We start from the raw sequence: 24561 nt of genomic DNA on the forward strand, positions 1-24561 counted from the left end.
ATGCGGCGGGCGCAGCCGCGGCGGCCTCCGCGGGCGGCGGCCCCGGCGTCGGGGCGCCCGCCTCGGCCGCGTCGTCAGGGCCGGGCAAGAGCCGGCGGCGGCGCACGGCCTTCACGAGCGAGCAGCTGCTGGAGCTGGAGAAGGAGTTCCACTGCAAGAAGTACCTGAGCCTGACCGAGCGCTCGCAGATCGCGCACGCCCTGAAGCTCAGCGAGGTGCAGGTGAAGATCTGGTTCCAGAACCGGCGCGCCAAGTGGAAGCGCATCAAGGCGGGCAACGTCACCGGCCGCTCGGGCGAGCCCGTGCGGAACCCCAAGATCGTGGTGCCCATCCCGGTGCACGTCAACCGCTTCGCCGTGCGCAGCCAGCACCAGCAGCTGGAGCAGGGCCAGCGCCCGTGAGCCGCAGCCGCCGCCCCGTGCCCAGCGCGCCCCCCTCCCCTGTACAGGAGCCCTTATTTATTTGGTGTAAAGTCTGTACAGACGGGCGCCCGCGCGTTCGCCGAGCCCCGCCGCCCCGTGTCTGTATATAAGCCCCACCCGCGGTCCGCGTGTCCGTTCAGTGCACAGTCGTGTGAAAGGTCAATAAACCTATTTTCTATGGACGTGCCGCGCCTGACTGGGGGTGGGGGGTGCGCAGGGACGGGCCCGCTGAGGCCGGCAGAGCCCTAGCTTCACGCATCCCCGGCAGGGTCCCCGCTCTCCCACGCCGTGCCTTTCCCGCCCGGCTCCTCTCCAGTCTTGGGGACGCCCCCGCCTGACGGCCGATCCCTGACTGCAGGCAGCCCCCGAAGCCTGCGCCGAGCAAGCCGCCGCCCCATCGCAGACCACCGCCTGCCCTCGGACCAATCCGAGCACGGAAGTGCCTGCCCTCGGCCTGCAAACCCGGCTGCGCACCCAGACGCTGCCCAGCAGTTAAGCACCGCTGTGCCCCCTGCAGCCCCAGCTGAAGGACTCCCACGTTCCGGGAGGCGCGAGGCTCTGAGGAGGGGGCAGGCTCGGGGGCTCGCATGGCCGGCCCGTGTGGGCCCCTGGCAGGGGGACTCCGCTACTGCCCCCCTCCCCAGTCGGGCAGCTGCCCCCACTGTGGGAAATGGAGGCAGGTCACGGCCCTCCTTGGGTTCATGGAGAGGGCGAGAAACACTCCGGCTGCCTCTGACCAGGGCTGGTGGGGCAGCAGCCGTGGGGAGGCTGCTGGACCTGGGCTGGCCTCGCTGGCTTATCTGGTCATCCATGGGACCTCCTACGGGCGGCTTTCTGGGCCACCGGACGGGCTTCCTGCAGCGTGCTAGCCTTTGACTAGCAGTGGCTCTTATTTGCCTCCCACCCCACGCGTCTCCACCGAGGGACCCCCCACATTGCTCCGCCAGGGGCTCCCCGCCACTCCCTAGGTCAGCCTGCTGCACTCAGCACCCTCCCGAAGTGTTGGACCACGGCACCCTGTGCCTGCCATGTTGGCTGCAGCTCCCGGGAATCGAAGGCGGCAAAGGGCACTTGGGCAGAAGGATCCCGGCGCCCGCACGCTCGCCTGGCTGGCCACGTGCCACCTCCGCGACTGGAGAATCCCTGCAGGCACCAGTGGCGGCCAAGGCCCTCGGGGAGGGACCCTGCCGCCGGCTCGGGGGGCTCGGATCCCACTGGGCCTCTTGTGCCCTGCAGGCTTTCCTGCAGCTGCTCACACTGCCCCGCGAAGGCTCCGAATGCAGGCGGGAGGGGCACTTTCGTGAGCTCTGCGCAGCGTTCTGCACCGGACTGAAAGACGCAGCCCTGGCTGGGCTGGAAACCGTGCCCAGGAGCTCCCACCCAATCCATGGAAGCAGTGGAAGGCCCTGGGCGGCTGGACTGGGGCTGCGCTTCGGGGAAGGGCCCCACCAGGGCAGCTCCCTGGGGGGGGGGAGCACCCCCACAAGCGCAAGCACTCAGCAGCAGCGTGTGGCACTGGCAGCAAGCGCGGCCGGCTGGCCTCAGCCGAGGTGGAGGATGCTCCTGCCGCCTGCAGCGAAGGGGGCCAGGCCTGCCGCTGCTCCGTTTCTCCAGGTGAAATGAAGCCTGTGCCCTGGGCCACGAAGGCCCGTGCGCCCATTGGGGAGGAAGCGCTGCCTCGTTCCCAGAGAGAGATTCTGTCGGCGGTGCAAATCTGCATTCGAAGAAACGTGCCAAGGGAAGGAGCGGTGCACTGCAGTCCCCAGAGAAGGATCAGAGCCGGGGGCCATGAGCAGGACGGGCCAGAGAGCTGCTCCCATCCACGCGGGGGGCAGCTCCAGGCTCCCCTCCGGGTGGGAGCCACGAGGGCCTCTCCCCTCTCGTGGCCGCTGGGGGCCACAAGCCTCTTGCGCTGCTCATGTGCGGGTGCCTACGGTGCGGGCCTGGCTTGCCTTGGCCGGGTTCCTCGGTCCGCTTCCGCCACTGCCGAGCTTGCCCGGAACCGAACCAGCTGCGAGTCCGGCCACAGGCACGAGACCAGTGGCAGTCTGGGGGTCATTGAGCCTGCTCCCTCACCGGGCAGCCGGTCCCTCCCTCCCTCCCTCCCTCCCTCCCTCCCTCTCATGCACACAGAGTCTCATGCACACATGGCAAAGAAACTTTATTTACAGACTGTCATATAAATATTTCCAATGTACAATTTATACACAAGTGACGGGGGGGGGCGGGGAGGCTGTGCGGGAAGCAGCATCTACCGGGGGCGCCAGCTTGTGGTCCAGTGGCCGGGCCACGAAGGACGCCGCAGACAGGGAAGGGGAGCTATGTTACCGACAAACCAGTGCAGCTGGGGGCGGGGGCGGGGAGGCAGAAAGGTTCCCTTTATCTGGCCATGTGTGGGTCCCTCGTCCCCTTCCTCCGGCAGCGGCTGGCCCCAAGGACCCCTGCCCCTCCCGGGGGCCAGGTAGAGCCCCAGCACCGGGGCTGCCGAAGCGCAGCACGTTCCCCGGCCACGGAGGGAGCAGAGCGGGCTGCGGGATGCCCGCGAACGAGGCCCAGCCGCTCCTCCGAGGCCCGGAGCCCCGCAAGGGATGTTCAGTGAGCGGAGGAGCACGGCGGGGCCTCGGCGGGCAGGGTGCCGGAGGCGTTGTTGTTGGCGTTCCGGCGGGGCAGGCTGGGGGTGAGGGCGCTCGCGGGCACGTCGCTGGGGCACCCATGCTGCAGCAAGATGTCCACGCACTCCTGGCTGCCCGCGCGGCGAGCGTAGGCCAGCGGGCTCAGGCCTCGGGCGTCCCGGCTCTTCACATCCACGCCATACTGCAGGAAAGGAAAGAGCCAGGGGGCCGTGAGGGGACTGCCACAGCCGGTCCCCGGGGAAAGGCTGCCCCTGCGGAGGGCCCCGGGCTGGGTGGCGGTGAGCGGGCCCCTCCCCGGCCAGGGGCGCGACTCCCGCAGGAGCCGAGCCGAGCCGAGCCGAGCCGGGGGGCTCAGGGCAGAGCAATTCCGCCACCCACGCGTGGGGCCCCCTCCTCACCCAGATGAGCAGCTGCGTGAAGACGACGTTGGCCATGCCGCTGGAGAGGTGCAGGGCCGTCCGCCCGTCCCCGTCGCCGTAGGTCTCGTTCACCTCCTCCCGGGTGCCATGCGCCAGCAGCGTGACCACGGCCCGCAGGTCGTCCTCCACCACGGCCCGGAGAAGCTGCTGGCCCAGCGGCACGTCCGAGTGGGGCAGGGGGGCCAGGAACAGCTTCTGCTGGTATTTGGCCCGAATCCAGCGCTCCTTCTCTTCCCTGCCAGAGCAAAGGGGCCATTGGGCGGGGGTTGGGGGTGCCCCAGGGACCTCCCGCCTCCCGCCTCGGACAGGCCCCCGGAAGATGGCCTGGCTGCCCCCCCCCCCCGAGTGCATCTATCACAAGCCCCCCTCCGGAAAGGCCAGCCACCCAGCCGAGGGTGGGGGGCACGGACAAGACACCGGAGGAGCTGCGTTATCACAGCTGCCGTCTCGCTGCCCACACAAAGGCGCTGGTGCCGAGGGGCCCCGATCGATGCGGCAGGCACCCCGCTATCTGCGGCCCATTCTGTCCATCTGCATCTTCCCGAGCGCAATCAATGCCCGCGGAGGCGCATGCGCAGCGGCCGCCTGCCCCCTGACCTGCTCTTATCCACTGATAAGGCAGTGGCAGACGGGCCTCTTGTCTGGGTGTCCAGATGAGTGAGTGACAGGAAAGGGACAAACAAGGCACCCCCCCCCGCCGATGCCGCCAAGCCGCCTCACTTAACCCCTTCTCCGTTGCACATGGCACAGCGGAGGCCGGGGAAGGAGCGGCCGCCCGCCCAGGAGAAGGGCTCGCAGGGCTGAGCCACTCCCCCAGGCAAGGCAGCGGCGAAAGAGGTCCCCCGGCCACAGCAGCGCCTCAGCCGCACCATCCCCGTGGTGGGGGGGCAGAAGTGACAAGGCGGGCTCCAAAGTCCAGCTGTTCCCAGTGGTTCTGGGGGGGGGCAGCCGGCAGTCCCAAAGACCCGGAACGCCACACCGGGCAGAGCCCTGCAGGTCCCTTTCCCGGCTGGGAGCAGGCACCGCCGTGGCCTTCTCGAGCCCGGGCATGGAATGGCCCCCGTGCATGAGGCACCCCCAGCAAACAGCCAGGCACCAGCAGGAAGGAGTGGGGTGGTCCCTGCCCAGGCCCCCCTCTGGCCCCAGCTTTCCTGGAGCTCGCTGACCAGCCCCTCCCTCCAAGTTCTGGCAGCGGGGAGGGACGCAGGCAGGAAAGGTTATCCGCCGCACTGGGGTGCAAGGTCCTGCTTTCGGAAGTTCTTACTCATCTTTCTGGGTGGCACAGGCATACCTTAAACATGTTCAGGAATGTTTACTCAGAGGTACACAAATATCCCGTTTTCCAGCTTCTCCAACAATCAAGAATAATTTGAAACATGGAGATATCAAATCCTACTTTCTGAGACCATACAATCATAGAATAGTAGAGCTGGGTCACGAAGGCCATCAGGTCCACCCCCTGCTGGTGCAGGACACTAGTTTACGCCATCCCAGTAGGGGGGCTGTCCAGTCTCACCTTGAATGTCCCCAGTATGGGAAAGCCCCCACCTCTCCAGGCAGCTGGTCCCACTGCCGTATTGCCCCGTCCACGAGGAAATCTTTCCTGTTATCTAGCCTGAACTTGGGTTGTCGGAGCGTGAATTGATTATTCCGTGTCCTGCACTCTGGTATCAGCAAGACGAGATCTTGGCCTTCCTCCTGGTGACAGCCTCTGAGGTACTTCTGGAGGGGTATCGTGTGCGTCCTCCCCACCCCAATCTTCCCTTCTCAAGGCTGAGCATGCCCAGTTCTCCCGGTCTCTCCTCATAGGGCAGCATTTTCAAACCTGGGATTATTTTTGTTTCCCTCCACTGGACCCTTTCTAGTTTTCCTGCCTCTTTCTTCAATTCTGGTGCCCAGAACGGGACACAGGATTCCAGGTGGGGTCTGACTAGTGAGGAGAGTAGGGGAACCACTACTACTCGTGATTTGGAAGAAATACTTCTGTTAATGCCTCCCAAAATAGCATTTGCCCTTTTTGCAGCTGCATCGCGTTGTTGGCTCATATTTAGCCTGTTGTCCAAACTAACTCCAAGGCCTTTTTCTCTCTCACTTTTGTTGAGCCACGTGTTCCCCATCCGGTATCGGTGCCTCTGGTTTCTCTTTCCCAGGTGGAGGACTTGGCACTCGTCCCTCTTCAATCTCCCTCTGTTGCTCTCAGCCCAGCATTCAAGCTTATCAAGATCGCCCTGGAACTTTGTTCTGTCTTCCAGGGTGTTTGCTATTCCGCCCAGTTTTGTCTCATCTGCAAATCTGATTATTTTTCCTTGTTCTTCCTCATCCAAATCATTAATAAAGATGTTAAAGAGAAGGACTGAACCCTGTGGCACCCCACTAAGTTACCCTCCTCCAGTTTGAGAAAGAGCCCTTGATGAGCACTCTGTGTGTCCTATTAAGCAGTCAATTTTGGATCCACCTAACAGGTTTTCTATCTAGTCCTGTTTTTGCTAATTTGCTCATCAGGATGTCAGGGGGTTAGAGGTCAATCTTTTTGGGGGTTACCCAGTCAAAAAATGATATTAAATTAGTCTGACAGGATTTAGTTTTGATAAATCCATGCTGGCTTCTATTAATCACTGCATTTTCTTCAAGATGCTTGCAGATGGATTTTTAAATAATTTTCTTCAGAATTTTTCTAGGGATTGATGTCAGACTAACTGGTCTGTAGTGCCCAGGTTCATCTTTTTTCCCCTTTTTGAAGATGGGGACAGCATGAGCCCTTCTGCAGTCATCTGGCACTTGTCCTGTTTTCCGAGATTGATCAAAGATAATAGCCAGTGGTTCTGCGAGTTCCTCCGCTAGCTCTTTTGTGACTCTGGATGGAGTCCATCGGGCCATGAAGATCTGAATGTGTTTACTCTGTCTAGATATTCCTTGACCGTTTGTCTGTCAATCTCGGACTGCCATCTCTCGCTTCCAGCTTGTGCTTCCTCTTGGTTGCAGATTTTTTAGTGGGAGAAGACGGAGGCGAAGGAGGAACTGAGCGCCTCTGCCTTTTCCCTGTCATCTGATATCACTTTGCCATCCCCCTTGGATGCCTTTCTCTTTCACGAGTCTTTTGTTTCGGGTGTACCTGAAGAAGGGCTTCTCGTGCTCAGCACCCCTCGCTATTCGCACGTCATTTCCTGCTTTAGCCTTCCTGGCTGCATCCCTGCGACCGCGAGCTGTGCTTGTACTCGTCCGCTGTCCTGGCCTTGTCCCCACTTCCTGCACAGGCCCCTTTGTACCGTACGGAACAGCTCTGCCAGCCCCGTCCTCCACCGCACCACTGGCCACGCGGTGGCGGGACTGCCTGTTGGACGGCTGCCGCAGGCGGTTTCCATGCATTTTCCAAGTCGGCCGAACAGGAATCTGGGTAGCATTGGTGGCTCTCAGAAACCACACAAGGCCAGGTTCTGTGGATGGAGCAGCCCAGGCAGCTGGGGCCGGGCGGGCACTGTCTGGCCCACAGTCAGCCACAGAAAGGCCCGGCACCGTCCGACCGAGCACGCAGCCCCCGCTGGCGGGACGGAGCACCCAGTCGCCAAGCAGACCGACGGGCGGCGGGGCAGCGGGACTACCTACCTGCAGCTCTCGGGCCCCGGCTTGGGGTAGTTCTCCACGGCGCCCTCCCACACAGAGTTGGCCAGGGCGTTGCCGATGGCCGTCATCACCATCACGAGCTCCAGCGGCCAGTCGTCCAGGTCGAGCGAGCGCACGCGCGAGAGGTGCGTGCCCAGGTTGCGGTGGATGCCGGAGCACTCGATGCAGATCAGGGCGCCCAGGTTCAGGCTGGCCCAGTCCGGGTCTGCAGGGGGGCCGGGGTGAGACGGGGCAGGCGCTTGCCACCGCGCAGCAGCCCCTCCGGCCAGCCCCGCCCCGCCTGCCAGGGCCCTGCGATGGGTGCGAGCCCAGGGAGGAACCGGCCCGCTCGTGCCGCCGGGCCGCCCCTCAGTGCGCCCGTGCCCCCGAGGACCCCAACCCTCCCCAGGCAGCGCTCGCCTCGCCCACTTGAGCCTCGCCCTGCGACTCACTGGGCGCATCGCAGTCCACGCAGAAGCTGTTCCCGCGCACCGTGCGCATGGACTGGAGAGCGGTGGCATCGCCGTGGCTGCCCAGCCGGGCCTGAAAGAGGAGCGGCCCCACGGGGCCCGTTACGCACCGGCACTCCCTCCCTGCTCAGCACCAGGATGACACCTGCGGGAGGGGGGGCTCTGGACGCAGGCGGCACATCGCTCCCCCCGCCATGCCATTCATGGGCCATGAGGCCGGTCTCCTTTGTGCACTGGCACGCCAGACGTCCCACAGACCCGGGGTGCAGAGCAGACAGCAGTCTGCCCACCCGCCAAGCCCTTTTGCCACTCAGGTCCCCATGCACGTCCGACTGCAGCCACTTCGTGGCCTCAAGGGACATGGCACAGAGCCCCCCACCCGCCACAGAGCCTCTCCAAACTGCCCCCGGCCGGGGGGCCCTCCCTGTGCCCCCCCACCAGGCACGGGCAGCCCACCTTGTTCTTGCTGCTCTCACAGCCCTGGAGACTGGCCAGGATCTGGCCCTCGATGGCTTGCACCCAGAGCTCTCGCTCCCCCGCCGTGGACGCCTCGAAGAGCCACGACTGGCCGGTCAGGGACACGACGACGAACTCGAAAGACTCGTCCTGCTCTGCAGAGGGAGGGCAGGGAGGGTGGGGGCTCAGGTCCACCCCGGGGCTGGGGCAGCCCGTCCCGTCCCGTCCGGGGAGCAGCACGAGGGGTGCGGAGGAGCCTATGGCCTCACTAGGCGAATGGCCCCCCCCCCACACACAATCCCACCGCATTCCTCTGGGCCCAGCAGCCGCCCCCTCCCTGCTGCCCCACAACTCATTAGCTCAGTGACTGACCAACTGAGAAATTAGAGGAGCATTTGGGTAATTTGACGAGAGACCGGGGCGGGCCGCGCGGAGCCGGCACGGAAGAGCTCCCGGCTGGGTCGGCTGTGGGGGCGTGGCGGGGAGCCCAGCCGGGGACGGCAGGGGACGCGGCCGCCTGCGCTCGCTGGGAATTAGCGGAATGAGCCCGCCCGGCCCTTGATTACTTTTTGATGATGTTCTACAGGCAGAGCGCGTGAAGTGCTCCGAGCAGGCGAGGCGGCACTGCACCGCCGTTAATGGGTGTTAACCCCGCGACCTCGTCTCCGGCGCCGCCTCAGCAACAAGCCCTCCAAATGAGAGGAGGATTAGTGAGGGCACCGCGGGGCAGGGAGTGCAGGCGGGCGGCCCCAGCCCCAGCAGAGGGCCACACCGGGCCGCCTGGGGTGTCTCTGGGGCACACGGCTCAAGCCGACCAACCGGGCCCATGGCGCGCACAGGGTCTGTCCTCTGCCCCCCCCCCCCCCCCGCCCCAGTGGCTTTGGCCCACGGCCCGCCGGCCCCGCCGCCTGCCCTATAGCAGGCCCGAGCCGCCGCACAGCGGGACGGCCGGGCTGCCCGAACCACAGCGCCCCGCACCGCTCGGGATGGAGCCGGCGTGTGGGGCGGGCGAGCGCAGGGGGGCCATTTGTGAATGTCATTGTGCTGCCGCCTCATTTTGCAGCTCATTAAACCCAATATTCCTAACCTGTATTAGTGCGTCGGGGACAGCCCCCCCCCCGCCAGACAAACAGCCGCGCGAGCAGGATGCGAGCAGCAGCCTCCGCAGGCCCCGTGCGCATCTGCAGCACGGCATGCGCTCCCCCCAGGCAGCCCGCGGAGGGGCTGGCACGGCCCAGGGGGCGCGAGGGTGTGGGCTCGGGGAGACGGCATGTGGGGCCACACTGGGGCCGGGGAAGGAGCTGCGGGGAGGGCGGAAGGCTGGCCGCCCCGGCACAGCCTCCGGCGCCTGCCCACCTTCCCGCCCTTGCCCCCGTGCAGGGTGAGCCCCGGAAGGGGCCGGGCAGCTCTTCCAGGACAGCGCAGGGGCTGCCAGGCGCGGCACTGGAGGAACCTCCACCGGAGGGCAGCTCAGCCAGCAGTGGGGGCTCTGCTGGGCGGCATCCCTCATGCCCGGGGGCTCCAAGCAGCCCAACCGGCCGCCGATGCTCTTCTGGCTCTAAACGCCCGACAAAGGCATGGGCTTTTGGCTGCTGCGCAGAAACCAGCCAAGGGGCCGAGTCCCCGCGACCACGCACCCCCGGCATTGCCCCGCCGGACTCCTTGTCCAGGGAGTGTCTCCAGCAGCATCTCCCCGGCCGAATTGCGAAAGCCCCATCTTCCCTGCACAGGCAGGCCCTCAGCTCCCGGCAGCACAGCTCGTGTGCCCCACGGCGGCATCGGGGCTGCCCCGGCCCCGCACAGCCTCTGCAGACGATCCCTGCGCAGCCTGACACTGCCGTGGCAGCGGCAAGCGGCTCGCTCTCGTTAACATGCGGCCGTGCAAGAAGGCAAGCGTGATTTATGATACTTCAGAGGGAGGAAGATTCAGTTGCGATGCACGTCCTCGCCTCTGATTACCTCCTAAATGAGATAAACTCGTGGCAATTCATCCCGAGGCCTCGCCCACCCTCCCAGGGCGCCAACCTGAGGCGCTGCGGCCTGCCTGCCTGCGGCTTCCCCGCCCCACCTGGCCCGGAGGCCCCTGTGCCCGCACGGGCCAGGGCCTCCGCAAAGGGCCTGGGGGCAGGGCGGGGGCCGCCTTCTCTGCCAGATGCCTGGGCGATGAGCAGCGGGCTCCGGGGACGGAGACCCACCCAGTCTCCCCGAGTCGGCCGGAGGAGAGGTTGCCGGCGCTGGACCGCAAGGCCCTGGGAGGGGAGCGAGGCAGACCACTCCCCTTCCGGACGGGAGAGCCGGCAGCGGTGGGCCTTCCGAGGCACTCCGGCCCGCGTGCGCGGCCGCCCCATCAGGACCACAGGCGAGCGGAGCGCTGCCGTGGCAGGAAGCCACCCTGCGCCTCCCCGTCGGGTGCATGCAGCTCGAGCGGGGAGGCGGCCCAGCCCCCTCCCTCAGCCCCAGGAGCCGAGCAGCAGGAAGCAGCGGCAGCAAGGGCCCCCAGGTACCTTCAACTGCGGCACCGGCCCCATCCGGCCGGCCGGTGCCCGTGCTCTTTTTCCGGCGATGCTTCTTCCGGTTGGCGTGGGGGGACGGCGGGGGCTCGAGCTTGGGGCTGGCCGTGCTGGACACGTTGGGGCTGGAGCTGAGCGAGTCTGCGGTGCCGTTGGCTGCAGGCAGGAAGCAGAGGGGACGGGAGAAAGGCGGGCGGGTGGGCGGCCGGGCTCCGTGCTGCCCACCCCCTCCTCCCTTTCCGCTTGGGCCCCTCGCCCCACACCTCCCTCATGAGCCCAGAGCGCCAGCCCGGCCGCTGGGGGCATGGCGGCCGCCCCCCACACATTCCGGGGCAGGAGCGGGGCCTCCCAGCACTTGCCACGGCACCGGAGAGGCGAGGAGCAGCCCCGGCTGCCATGCGCCAAATTTATCCTCAATCATACTGTTCCTTACAATTAATAGCAGAATTAGAAACAATCAGGGAGCTGGCTAATTACTGTCAATTAGAGTGCGCTAATCAAGCTCCGATCTCTCCCTCTTTCGCACACACACACGCGCCCGCGCACGCACACACACACACACGCGCCCGCGGCTCTCACCATTAAATGTCAAATTTCATTAGAGACCAGCAACAAAATCAGGACCTGACATTCAATCCCAGCCGCGCGGCACCGAGCGACGCCTGCCCCAATCAGCCCGCGCGGAAGGACGCCCTTCTCCGGCAGCGGGCCCGGCTGCTCCAGAGGGCCCGGCTTCCCCGGCCCCGGCCCAGCCCCAGCCAGGCAGCCTCCCAGCATGCAACCCAGGCAGGCCCCCGCCGGCCACAGCCCCCGTCCAGCTGGAGCCCTGCAAGATGGCCCACTGCCCGGGGGGGGGGGGGCGCTTGGTCTCAGCCACTGGAACCGGGCAGCACCGCCACTGCCCCCCGCCACAACGCACTCATCTTCTCCGAAAGCCGGCAGCCCTGTGCCAAGCCAGGCCTTCCCCAGAGCAGAGGCTGGGGGAGACGGATCCTGCCCTGCCCTGCCCTGCCCTGCCCGCTCTCGTTCTGCCCGGGCACCGGGTCCCTCGGAGCCACGCCAGCGGAGCGAGCCGAACACACATCGCAGGGCAGCCTCTCGGCTCCAGAGCCAGGCAGGGCTTGGGAGCAATGCAGCGGGCCCCCTCCCAAGGGAGGGACCATTTGCCCGCAGGGAGAGACCCGTCCCGTCCAAAGGGGAGGGTCAAGAGGGCTTCCCTCGGCTCTGCATGAGCAGGGAGCTGGCCAGAGGCCCGGGACGCCCCTGAAGCTCCCAGACCCAGCCAGGAAGTGGGGGGGTGGAGGCACCTGCTGCCCCCCAGGCTCCTTCCCCACCCCCCGCCCTGCTCAGAGGGCAAAGATACAGGCGACAGGCCGTGAAGGGAAGCCCGAGCAGAGGCCGCCCACCACGCTGGTGGGGCTGAGCAGGGCCTGGGCACGGGGAGGACCGGGGTGCACGCAACCCACCCTGGCCTTGGGGCGCCCGGCCGTGGCTCGCAGCGGCTGGACGGGGCGGCCCCAGCCAGCACCAGCCCCGAGAGAGAAATGCGCATCGGGCTCCCTGGCCCCGCAGAGCCTGGCCCCGTGTCTGGCCCAGCAGCCACTTTGCCTCGGGATAAAGCCCGTGGCTGCGGGCCGCCTGGGCCATGCAGAGTCTGGGGCCCACGCGGGCCGTGGGCACAGGACTGCTCTTCCTGGTTGGCGGGTGACGGGCGCTGCTTCGCTTGCTCCACCAGGGGCGGCTGGCAGTGGGCAGGCGGGCAGGGCCTGGGTTCCAACGGCACCCCGCATGCTTCCTCTGCTTCAGGGCCGATGCCTGGGCCCCCCACAGCGGCAGAGGAACGTGGATGGGCAAAGGAGCCCTGCACTGTCAGGGGCCCCACTCCGAGTGCACAACAGATGCTCAGCCGCCCCTTCCTGCACCAGAGCAGCTCCATCAGGCACGCCTCGCCCCAGCCACCCTCACCCGGGCAAGCAAGCGGTGCTCTGCGGGCAGCCGCCCCCCTGCAGCCCCTCCCAGGCTGGACGGGGCTCCCGGGCCTGGCCAGCCGCTTGGATTCCTGCAGGCCGTGCCCGGACCCCGGCCTGCCTCCACCCCCTTCATTAACGGAACGAGCTTCCCCACTGCCCCCCGCCGGCTCCTCTTCCGCAGGCCTCTTCCCGGGCAGCAGCGGGGCAGGGCCGGACAGGGAGGGCCCAGGCGTGCGGGGTGCTCCCCCACCGCGAGTAGGGCTCACGCCTGGCCCTGCCCGCCCTGCCCTGCCCTGCCCTGCCGCCCGGCCCTGCCCTGCCCTGCCCTGCGCTATGCTGCCTGGCTGGCTGGCTCGCTCCTGCTGCCGCCCGCCCGCCCGCCCGCCCGCCCGCCCGCTCTGCCCCATCAGCAGTAACAGTCTGATTAATTCGCTTCCAGCAGGGAGCTGATGGGGCCAGTGATGGAGGCGCTGCATCAGGCGCGCTGAAATTGATAGTTTTTCACAGTTACAAATGAGGAGGCTCCCCAGCTCCAAATGGCGGCGGCGCAGTCGGACTCCGGTAATGATCATAAAGAGGCTCTCTTTAAACTGCGAAAGCCCCTGGGAGCGAGTGGGGGGGCGGCGGCTCCGCTAATGAGAACGACAAGGGGGCGAGCAGGCATGGAAATGGCTCCTCCACTCTTGATGTGCATTTAACTGCTTTTTTAGTGTGGCGGCAGAGCCAGGAAGCACCGAGTGATGGATGCCGCACAGAAGCATTTATTTTCCAATTCGGCAAAGTGGCTGCGTTGGGAAATGTATGAATTATTTTAATTCACTCAACTGTCCTGAAACCCCAGAGCAGGAGGGGGGTGGCAGGCGGGCAGACTTTTGCCGGGGCTCTGGCACACCGAGCTCAGCTGGCCGGCCGGCCGGTGGCCAAAGCGCGTCTGCATGCCCCAGAGAACGGGGGGCCGTGGGCCCGGGCCCAGGGAGGCCCCATGGCATCAGGTTCCTGCCGCCACAAAGCCCCCCGGCCCCGGCTTTGCTATTCCTGGCCTCACTCCCAGCCCCAGACAAGAGGCAGCTCCCCCAAAGCAGGGGCTTCCCCGCCCCCCTTGCAAATGCACCCGCTCCTGCTTCCTGGGTCCCACGAGAAGACCCCCGAGGAACCACCTCGCCGTGGTTCGTCCTCTGCCAAGCGGACGGGGGAGGAGGAGGAAGAGGAGGAGGGTGGTGGCGGCCGGAACCCCGAGTGTGCAGGCTTCTGGCGAGTCCCCTGAGCAGAATGGGCAGACGGGCTGCCGCTGGCCACAGCGCTGGGCAGACCTCCCCCGCAGGCCCGCCAGGCCGGGTGGCCCAGGAAGGCAACAGGTGGCCACTCACCTGGGGTGGGGGCGCTGCTGGGGATGACGACCGCCTCGCTCCACTGGTCGGCGCTGGAGACGGAGTAGGAGCGCTGGTGCAGGCCGCCGCCGCCGCCGCCGCCGCCGCCCTCTGGCTTGCCGCTGCAGCCCAGCAGGTTGGTGCCGCTGCCTGAGCGCTCCGAGTGCAGGGAGGTGCTGCTGGCGGAGTGCGGGGCACCTGCAGGGAGGCAGGATGGGCCCGGGTGAGGAAAGCACCCCCCTGGCAGGGCCCCACCGGGCGTGCCAAGGGCCGCCGGCGCACGCAGCCCCCCCCAGGCCGTGCCCCCGCCACGGCACGTGCCCCCCATGGGGCCGGGGACTCCCGGCAACAGCACGCCAGCTCCTCCTGTGGGCCCCGCGAGGGCAAGAGCACCCCTCGAATTCCGTGCGGGAGCCTGGGGCTGGCAGGCAGCTTCCCCATGCATCCCGCCTCGCGCTGCACCGCGCACGCCGTTCTCCCAGGCCAGCTGCCAGGTGGTTCCCGCCTCCTGAGGACAGGTCGAGCGGCTTCCTGCTTTTTTGGGGGGACGGGGCCCAATCCAGGGTGAGACAAAAGCACAGGAACCGTGCGAGAGCGCTTGGAACGGAGCGGCAGGCCAGGGGAGCGCCCAGCTGCTCCAACAGCCCCCAAAGTTTCACCATCTTGGGCCGCAAGGGCCACAAAGAGCCCGTGGCCCTGCCCTGACACTCCGCGTCCCTAAGGAAACCCGCAGCTTGGCAGCCCCGGCATCACGGGGGAAGCGAGCCTTCCCTCCCCTCACTGCACGGCCCCCATGCCCCGGCGATGGACGGAGCACCCAAACCGCCAGAACCAGCACTGTGGCCCCAGCGCGGGCCTGGGGGCAAGGGCTCCGCTCTGGGCACAGGGGGCGGCCAGCTCCCCAGAAGAGAGAGGCAGCCTCGCCTCGCCCGAGCTGAGCCGCCCCCAGACGAGCAACAGGCCCGCCTCCGCGCTGCCTCACCGCACACCTCCCACCCCAGGTTCAGCGCCTCAGAAACACGTGTAAAACCATGACACTGACTTTGCCTCTAATTAGCCCTTAATTTACAAGACATACTCGGAAGGGTAATTAGCTGGCGCTCAGCTCCCGACTGCCACATCCATCTCTCTTGCTGCCTTCCCTGGCAGGCAGGGAGGGGCTGCGGCAGCGACCAAAGCCCCTCTCCAGCCAGATGCTCCGGGGCCGGGAAGCACCGCGGCCGCCCGGGTCGGCTCCGTGGCCGAGCCTCTTCCCACGCGCACCCGAGGCGGCCGCAGCCGCTCCCGCGCAGCCGAGGCCGGTCCTCCCGAGCCACTGATTGGTGGCCACACGAAGGCATGCTGCCGCTGAGGGCGGGTGATGGGTCAGAGAGGCGAGGGGGGCCGTCGGGGGCGGTCCTCTTGCCGCTGAAGGGAAGACGTACCTCGGCCACGGGACTCGACCCCCAGGGCGCTCCTCCACTGCTCCTTCTCCGACTGCGGAGCGCGAGTGAGCGGGGGACCGCGGGGCTCCATCCGGGGCCCTGCGGGGCTCCATCCGGGGCCCCGTGCTCGTCCACATTTGTGTCCGGGACCTTATTCATTTATTTGCTTATTACTTCAATGCACGTGCTGCTACGATGGCCCATAGCTGGGCTCTTGGTGCGGTTCACACCAATGCAGACAATTCTAAAATCAGACATGGCGGGATGCGGAAGTCCAGGGAACAAACATGGCTTTTTCAGACAACACAAAACTAGCTAAGAGAGAAGCAATTGTGATCCTGACCGGCTGGAGCACGGGGCTGAAGGCAGCAGGAGCTCCTTCCACGGGGCCAATGCTCTGCGCCAGGAGAAAGAAACCGACTGCACCGCGACAGGGCGGGGGCACCTGGCCCAGCCAGACTGCAGGCGAGGGGGATCCTGGGACCGCCACGGAGCACTGGCGGAGGATGCACCGAGAGTGCGATGCGGCCGCGAAAGGGGTGCGCGCTCCTTCAGGCTGCACGGACGGAAGGCTCACCTCCGAATGCGGAGCACGGAGTGGGAGCCGAGATGGGGGAGGCGGTGGGCTCTCCCGCACGGGGGCGTTCAAGATGCCTCCGGTGGGAGACGGCCATCTGAGACGCCTGCCTTAGGCCAGACTCCTGCGCTGCGCAGGGCTCTGCCCCCATGGCTTCCGGGGTGGGGGCCCCGCTGCTGTGCCTTCCCGTGCTCTCGGTGAACGCCAGAGTGGCGCATTGCCCCTGTCTGAATGGTCCACCCAGGGCTCGGTGACAATCACTCGGAAGCAGCTTCCCATTTCAGCTGGAATTTGGTCTGATCTTCCAGTCGGCTAGGGAGGATCTTGGCAATCTATGCGCCCAAGTAGCACAGAACTCAAGGTCCCCTGCATGGGGCAGACAGAAGGAAGGGTGCTGGAAAGGAGGGGACGGGGGCCACCCCAGAATGCAGAATGAATGCCAAGGGGAGCCTGAGGTGGAGCCAGGGCACGGCGTGGCCACGGCCTCGCTCAGCAGCGCCTCAGCAGACACCCCATGGCACTCCGGGAGGGGGCCGAGGACGGCAAAGACCCCGCCGGTGAGGGTCACGATGCCAGCGGGATCCCTCCTTCCTGTCCCACTGGGAGAAGGCGTACCCTGGGCGGCCGGCGCTGGCCGAAGGGGCACAGGAGGGAGCAGTGGCCACTGGCCAGTGCCTGTCAGGGGCCCCCAGGACAGCACAGCCACATGGGGGTCTTCAGGCCGAGGGGCCGGCCCCACAGCCTCGCGGAAGAGCGGCCGCCCTCAGCGCTCTGTCTGGGAGGAGAGCAAGGTCCGAAGCTGGTCCCGTGAGGAGGCGCAGCCAATGCCAGGGAGGTGGGGGTGAGCCTGCCAGGCGGGGAGGCCACCCTCAGGAGCCACTGCGGAGCCAGCTGCCAGAGGCGGCGCAGCAGGCTGGGGGGGGGGGGGCCCCGCCGCCGGGCCGGGGGCCGGGGCCATCAGCAAGCCGGGCCCGGGGGGGGGGGGGGGCGTGCCGCAGAGCTGGTCCTGCCATCCCGCCCCCGGGGGGAGGCAGGCAGCCAGGGCTCCCTGTGGAGCACGAGGCCTTGGAGCACCACGATGCGCCCAAGCCTCGTCCCCAGCCGCCCCGATCCTCCCGAGGAGGGGCCTGCAAGGGGGCAACATGGCCACAGACACAGGCACCCCGTGGCCAATCCCCCCCGCCCGGGCACTGGAAAGAGCAACCCCAGAGGAGGTCGTGTCGCAGGCCCTCCGAGGCCGTGGAGAGCCTCTTGCTAGGTGCGTGGCCTCAGCTCTCCTGGGCTAAGCAAGCCGCATGGAAGGAGAGGAGCAGGGATTCCGCCCGGGGGCCCCAGAGCAGTGGGAATGCCGGGCTCAGGGAGGCCTGCCCACCTGGCACGCCGTGCTGGCTCTCAGGGACTGCCAGCCCTGCCCCTTCCCCTCAGGCAGGAGGCCCACTGAAAGCTCCCCACACCCGCACCGTGCCTGGGCAGGAGCCACGTTCCTGCAACAGCAGCTCCCCGAGACGGCAGGCCCTGCTCCAAGCGGCCTTGCCCTCGCTGGGGTGCCCTCCCTGGGAGAGTGCTCGCCTCGCTCCTGGCACCCGGCAGAGGCCTCTGGCCAGGGAACTCCGGCCCTCCTCCATGCAATCCGGGGAGCACGTTTGGAAATGAAATCGAGATGGCGCTACCGGATGCCTTTCCCTTTGCAGTAAGCAGCCTCCGAGCTGCTTTTTCAAATTAAAAAGAAATACCTAAGAAACAAAATGGGTCTCGGGGAGGCAGGGACCTGGCAGCCACTGAGAGAGGCGCCTGTGGGGACGTCAGTGTTCCCTGCGCAGGAGCGCCACGCAGAGCACAGAGCGGAGGAACAGAAGCAGAGGTGGCTCTGAAGAAGCCCAGAGAAGGGCCTGCAGGATCCCCGCGAAAATCGGGGGCACCACAAGAGGAGGAGCCCAGTTGGCATGTGGGCAGTAGATGGCACGCAACATCCCCCAAGGGGAGCCCTCGGGGCAGAAAGCGGGTTGGGCGGCCGAGGATCCCCGGTAGACAGCAGTGGGGCGCGAATGGTGCCGAGGGCGGGTGGAAAGAGAGAGGAGGAAGAGAAGCGGCAGCCCATCGGAGTTGGAAGCACACTAGCTGCCCAAGCAGAGCTGCACTGGGGGCCATCACGGCAGAAAGCTGCACTCGGGTGCGGATAAGCAGTGCGGCATTTCACAGGCTCACCTCGGGCTCGATTTTGTTAGCAAGCACCACGCTCTCTCTCAAAAATACCAGTCATGTATTTTTTGGGTAAGATCTATAAAATGCACCCCAGGGCTGTGTGCGTGCGTGCGTGCATGGTGAACACGATGCTTGTGGATCTGAAGAATGTGCCTCCAGCCATGAGCTGGGGCTCCCCGGGGCGGCACTGCTGGCAAGGGCCTCTCCTCTTCGAAATGGCTGAATGTGCCCAGCTCCTGTACCCCAACGGAAGCGTTGGAATTCCTGGACCATGCGGGGAAAATTCTACAGAATGCCCTCTCCTTCAAAATGACAAGCAAACACTGCGGCACGCGGCATTTTAAGAGATCCATTCGCATTCCACGTCGGCGCAACAGACTGAGCCGGGCACCAGCGGATCTGCCCGCCAAGCAGACCCTCCTGCCCCAGCAGCCAAGGGCTCTGCACGGCCCAGCCCGGCCCGGCCCGTGTCCCTCGGAGCCCTCCCCTTTGGAGATGCACGGCTCCATGTTCACAGCGACGGTGCCGCACGCAGGTTCTGCCCTCCCAACTGCGCTGCACCAGCTGCGGGCCAGGGCGGGGGAGGCCACCCTCCGACTCTGACGGGAGCAGCGCTGCGGGCGGAGGGGGTGCTCGGCGCTTCCCCCTGCACTTTCCCCTGATTGGAATCACACCCAGCACATGCCACCGTAATTAGAAAAACACAGGAGTCCGCTCCCCAGAGGACTAACAGAAGTTCCAGGAGGAGAGCAGGATCGGCTGGGAAAGCGGCACGGAGGAAAGGCTAAGCGCCTGCTCCCGGAGCACCACCGCTTCTGGCAAGGCCGGAGCCCCCTTCCCTTCGCTCCCTCCGCTGTGCTGTGCTTTACCCTCGCAAGCTGCTCTTCCCCAGCTCGGGGAAAAAGCGGGGAGGAGTTGGCCCAACACCGGTTCTCCAGCATGTACCTGTTTCAGCCCTGTGCTGTAATGGATCTTTCCGGCAAAGATACTGAGGGGGGAAAGAAGGAATTTCAAGACTGCATTATGTACTGAGAGGGAGAGCAATATAAGCCTTCTGGAGAAAGAGGGTTTTCGGATGTAGTTATTCCGTGTCTACGCTGCCCAATAGCCAAAGGACAGCTTGCTTTGACTCACCCTGATAAGACCTACTGATGAGGATAGTCACCAGCTAGGGAGGAGTTCGATAAGCTTTCAGAGATGAGCGACATACCCAAAGGTTTTGCCATTCCCTATTAATTGCATCAAAGGGCTCGTTTTCTTTCAGAGCCTTTTAAAAAAGAAAACGTGGGTTTCTTCTGCAAGATAACCATGATTATGAGCCAGGCAGAGTCAGACATACGCCATGCCATATTCCTCAAACAGGGAAGGGAGTTTATGTTCCCCCAGACGGCCAGAGTTCTGGTGGGGTGTAAATGGGGCCAGGGAGGACCCAGCAAATCAGGCATGGAGAGAAGCGCCAGAATGGACCAGGGTGCCTGGGCAGAGGAGGGGGCCCACCAGGGCCCACGCAGGAGCTGGCTCAGCCTTCCGGCGGTGAAGCAGAAGGACGGGCAGCTCCGAGAGCAGCCGCTGCAGTGAGCGGCAGGATCCAGGCCAGTGGAGCTGCTTCGAGGGCCAGAGACCCCTTCAAGAAAGCAATGACCTTTGCAGCACATCCAGCAAGGAAGCGTGCAAAGCCCACCGTCCCACCTGGGGGGCCACTGCTTGCCTTCCCCCCGGCACACGTGCGAGGAGCGGCCGGGCTATGCGTCGCCCCGTCCCGGCAGCGGCTCGCCTGGCTCAATGTCATCACCCCAAAGTGAGCAGCGCAGCACCGGGAAGAGCGCGCTCCCTTTTCTTTGTTAATTCTTCCCTCATTACATTTGAAATTCCACAATCAGTGTGCACTGTAATTGTCGAATTTGATGCTAATGATTAATGAATTAAACATGGATCCATCAATTAGTCCTTGGAGAATAATTCTGCATAAAGCAGCGGATAATGTAATTACAGTAACAAAGATAATGAGATGTTAACATCGACGGAGCCCAACGTGACATGATCACAGCAGGCAAAGCAACCGGGCCTGGGGGAGCCAATCGCGCGCTCTGCCCCCGCGGAGCAAGACGCGGGGGGGGGGCGCACGGCCAGGGCGAAGGGCACGCGCCTGCCAGCCGCCGCTCTCAGATTGCGACAATCAAGCAAATGAGCGGCCCGGCGGCTGCGGGAGCGTGGCGCAGCCGCCGGCCCCCAGACCCAGATCCCACGCGCGGGTCGAGAAGAGAGGGCCGGCCGAGGCAGGGGCACGTGGGGCGGGGATGGAGCCGGGCGGCACCCTGACTGCCCCCCCAACCGAGCGCGGCCTTCCCTCGGCAGCGCAGCCTCCCACAGAGCTCGGGCCGCCACAGCCGCAACCCCTCGGCTGCTCTGCTCCGCTCTGCGCACCTTCGGCACGTCACTGTTTGAAAGGGGGGAGGCGGGCTCAGTGCCGGGGGGGGGCGGGCTGGAAGCGGCTTGCCCACACCCAAGCAGGGGGGCTCAATAGGGAGGGGGCTGCATGGCCTGCCCAAAGACAGCCCCCGCCTGCATGTGTCCCAAAGGGGGGACGCAAGCAAAGGGTGAGGGGGCCTGGAAAAGGAGGGAGGGAGCCTCATGGCCAGAAAGGAGCCACGGGGCAGGAGTGGGGCAGCCGGAGGGGGCCGGAGCTGCAGCCCTTGCCGGCTCGCTCTCGTGCACGGACGCTTCGTCGGGGCAGATCCACAGGCCTCCCAGCGCCCCCAGCGGAAGCCCGAGCCCACACGACCGGGGCAGGCCTACCCCTCAGAAGGGATTCCGCCAGGGATGGGCCCTTTTCAGCACAGCGGCCCCCGGCGCACCAACTGCAGGCTCGACGAGGCGGCGACACGCGTGGAGGACGCCGGCATGCGTGGGCCCCCTCGGCCGGGGAGCGCCCACGGGGCTGGTGCGATGCCCACCCTGCCCGCCCGCCCGCCTGCCGGCAGTGGCTCTGTCTGCACAAGCGGCAAGGCCCCCACTCCGCAAACTTCCCAACTTTGGAGGGCTTGGATGCTCAGCTGTAATGGGGCTTTAATGCTAGTTATTTGCATTTAATTAGACACTGAAAACCGTTAATAGAGCCAGCACTTCGCTCATCTTCCCCCTTCCCTCTATCATTCCATCTACATTTCATTAGAGGAACATTTCAACAGTGAAGTCGAGCGCCCCAAAGTTGGGTGCTGCCGACAGCCCCCCCCGCCAGGAGGGAGTGCAGCCGTGGGACAGCGGGGGCCCCATCCCGCGGCAGCAACAGGTGTGCTGTAGCAGCTGGCAGGGGTCCCCGGGAGGCTGCAGACCCGGAAGAGGGATCTCCGGCAGGCTGAGACAGAGCTCCTGGTGGGCTGGCACGGAGGGCGCCTGGCACCTGCTGGCCTGGGCAGCCTCTCACGCGGCCCCGGAACCTCCCAGGGCCGCCCTGCTCTCGCCACCCCGCTCACCCCTCACCCTCCCTCGGCCACCTCGCCGAGCCCCGTTCTGCAGGGCGAAGGAGCCCCCACCAACGCCTGCCCAGGGCGTGCTTACCAGGCCCGCTGGGGGACGGCCCACTGCTCTTCTCCTTGCCCAGGCCGTTGGTTTTGGGGCTGGCGCCGGGGGCAGTGGCGGTCGTGGCCCGCGGGAGCCTCTTGCCGGGCACCTTCACCGTTGTCCTCAGCAGGTCGACCTCCTTCCCGTGAATGTTCTGCATATAGTCCTGCGAGGACAGAGGACAGGGGCTCAGCCCGCCTCGTGGCCCGGGCAGCCTCCCCTAGCACCTCCCCGAGATACAGAGGGGGCCGCTGCCTCCGCCTGGCTGGGAGGCCTCCTCGGGCAGGGCTACGTGGCGCGCACTCCGGGCAGCCTCTCTGGCTCTCGCCCAATCGAAGGACGAGACGCGCACCTTCCCGAGGTGCCAGCACCGGAAGGGCCGCGTTGCCGGTCCCGTGTTCAGAAGCAGTGCCCCGGAGCTCTCCTGCAATGGCACACTCCTGGGAAGAGGCCTCCTGCCTCGGGAGCGCCAGAGCAGTTTGGGGGGAGTGCTTTTCTCCATGCTGCAGGGCACAGCCGCACCTCCCTTGCACAGGACAAGGCGCCCCCCCCCCCGCAGTGCTTCCTCAAAGGACCAGGGGCCTCGGCGAGGAAGCTCCATCCTGCAGCGATGGTCAAGATGGACTAACCCCGGGGCCATGGCCACGGACACCCGCCAGTGGCAGGCGGGTGCCAGCCCCCCGCTTCTCCAGGCCACCGCGCCTCCTCCCACCCTCACGGGTTCCCACTCATCAGCAAGGAAGAGAAGCACCAGCGGGGAGGCTGTCCCAACGCGTGCTCGGCCCCCCCCCCCGGGCCCAGGCGCACAAGGGGGCAGGCTCCTCAGCCCGGTTCGGCATCCAGGGGGAGGTGCTGTGGGTCTGCTCCAGTTCACAAGGAGGTCACTGAGCAGCCCACGCAGAGCCAGCCTCACCTGCAGCTTCCTTGGCTCAGGCAGGTGGAGGAGGAGGAGGAGGAGGAGGAGGAGGAGGGCTCCTGTGACACGGGAGGGCAGCGCAGGCGCCGAGGCCTCTGCCCCCGCCGGCACAGCCCCCTCGGCCAGCCGAGCAGCTCGGCCCTGGCCCGCTGCCGCCCGCGCCCCGAGCGGGAGGGCCCGGCCCCGCCGGCACGCCGCGTCCCCCTGCCTCAGCAAAGTGGGGCGGCGCTGGTGGGCTGCCTGCCTGGCAGGAGCTGCACCGCCACGGTCACCAACGCAGCGCATTTATTGCCTGCCATAAAACCGCAATTTCTTCCCCAGCCTCCTCGCTAATTACCCAGCCAGTTCTCTCATTTCATTTTATTACTGGAATTAACAACGAGTTCAAAGCGTGGAAAGCTATTAAGATGTGTGATTAAGCCACATTCAATTAGCTTCTACAAACAATTTAATTGATGTTGCAGATAGAATTAACAGAAGGTGATTGTGTGAATGGCTTCAATGGCTGCAATATGGGAGGCGCCTCCTTCGCACTGCTGCCTCGCCGCCGCCGCCTCCTCCTCCTCCTCCTCGTGCGGGGGGGGGGCCGCGGGGGAAGCGGGTGGGGGAGGCCGTGCGGTTCCAGGGCCCCCAGCTGACCAGGAGCCGGAAGTGGGGATGTCCACGTGGCCCAGCAGCGGGAAGGCGGGCCAGCCTCCTCAAGAGTGGGCCCCACTGCCCAGGTGGGCCCCGCTGCCCGGCCATGCCCAGGGAAGTGGCGAGGCGCCCGACCTCGGAAGGCCTCCCCCACCAGGCCACGCGCTGCACACCCATCCCCGAATCTGCGCGTGGTGGGTCCTGGAGTCGTGGGTCAAGCAATCCGGGCTATCTGGGTGCACGGGCGGCAGGGCCAGGACAGGGAGCGTGGCAAGAACTGGGGGGCTGGGCTGGGCGGAGAGGCCCCCTCCAGGGCACTGGGCCTCTCGCGCCCTGCAACTTTGAAAGGCGGCCCATGCACCTGGAGCCACTCCCTGCACAGCTCTGTGGGCGAGAATCACGTTCCCTTCTCCAACACACGCAGTGCTGGCCACAAAGACCACGGGCGCCGGCAGAGGCCCGGCCCGCCCGGCTGAGCGACGCCGGGCCCATCTCTAGCCTCCTGCGGAAGATGCGGCCAGGGCAGGCAGGGGCTGGAGCGAGCCGGGGCCTTCCCCGGGTCCCCCAGAATGGCACTGGAGCGCTCCGGAGCCTCTGGGCCGGGGCGAGGAAGGCATGTGCCCCGAGGGGCAGGACCAGCCGCGGCCCCCAGAGCTGCCCGGGCTGCCTCCCCTCTGCCGCCCTGCCCCGCAAGGACTGCGGCCCCCATGCCTTGTGTCCAGCGTGGCTCTCCGACTCCGCGGCAAACTGTGCTCAAGAGCGAGCAGAGATGAAGGCGCAGCAGCAGCCATTAAGCGCCCCAGCGGGGAGGCGACAGAGATGGATGGGGTGGGAGCCCCGCGCGCCGCCGACAAAGTGCCGAGCCGCGGTGGCACGCCGAGCCGCCTGCTCCCCCGCCACAGCCTGGCCCCGATCCTCCCCCCCCCGCAGCCACTCACGTGCAGGCTGGGGTGGTAGGTCAGGACGCCGTTGTCGCACAGGGTCACGTACTTCTTCTTCCACTCCTTGTTCAGCGACTTGCTGCTGCGCTTCAGCAGGACGCCCTGCAGGGGAGACGGCAGCGGGTCGGCGGGGCCACGCCGGGTGGGCTCTCCACAAGCCCCCCGGCCTCAGCGCGGCCCGCCATGCGGGGAGCAGCGCCCCCCGTGGGCCCGGCCGGGGGAGTGCCTCCATCGCCCTCTCCACGGGTCACAGCTACCGCGCCAGGCCCTCGGCTCCCTGGGCCACGGCGGCATGTGGGGCAGGCCGACAGGCACACGGTGCAGGCGAGGCTCCCGCGTTACCTGCTGGGGCATCTCCTCTGCCCGACTGCTCCACCACACGCGCTTGGAAGCGCCATGGGGCCCACAGACGCCGGAGGCGCTTTCCCGAATGCCGGCACGTGTCTGGAGCTCCCGG

General features: G+C 66.3%; 2 protein-coding genes across 5 annotated transcripts in view; one reads left to right on the top strand and one right to left on the bottom strand.

Annotated features, from left to right (window-relative positions):
* GBX1 (gastrulation brain homeobox 1) overlaps positions 1 to 401 on the top strand; it is a 9166-nt gene extending 8765 nt beyond the window's left edge. The window contains exon 3 of the mRNA XM_044422530.1: positions 8 to 401. Within this exon, the coding sequence (XP_044278465.1) occupies positions 8 to 401 (394 nt within the window). The remainder of the gene's footprint in view (positions 1 to 7) is intronic.
* A 2165-nt stretch (positions 402 to 2566) lies between these two features.
* Positions 2567 to 24561, bottom strand: part of AGAP3 (ArfGAP with GTPase domain, ankyrin repeat and PH domain 3) — a 75408-nt gene continuing 53413 nt past the window's right edge. For 3 of the 4 annotated variants that reach the window (XM_044422523.1, XM_044422522.1, XM_044422525.1), the window contains 9 exons: positions 24102 to 24206; positions 21609 to 21777; positions 13848 to 14045; positions 10505 to 10666; positions 8001 to 8155; positions 7527 to 7617; positions 7078 to 7300; positions 3454 to 3709; positions 2567 to 3236 (listed from right to left, as the gene is read on the bottom strand). In XM_044422523.1, the coding sequence (XP_044278458.1) occupies positions 3015 to 3236; positions 3454 to 3709; positions 7078 to 7300; positions 7527 to 7617; positions 8001 to 8155; positions 10505 to 10666; positions 13848 to 14045; positions 21609 to 21777; positions 24102 to 24206 (1581 nt within the window). In that variant the 3' untranslated portion in view covers positions 2567 to 3014. Of the gene's footprint in view, positions 3237 to 3453; positions 3710 to 6128; positions 6865 to 7077; positions 7301 to 7526; positions 7618 to 8000; positions 8156 to 10504; positions 10667 to 13847; positions 14046 to 21608; positions 21778 to 24101; positions 24207 to 24561 lie in introns of those variants that run through there. The other variant, XM_044422524.1, reaches the window with a different exon arrangement.

The sequence above is a fragment of the Varanus komodoensis genome, unplaced genomic scaffold, assembly GCF_004798865.1.
Source record: "Varanus komodoensis strain SLA01 unplaced genomic scaffold, ASM479886v1 scaffold129, whole genome shotgun sequence".
Classification (NCBI taxonomy): domain Eukaryota; kingdom Metazoa; phylum Chordata; class Lepidosauria; order Squamata; family Varanidae; genus Varanus; species Varanus komodoensis.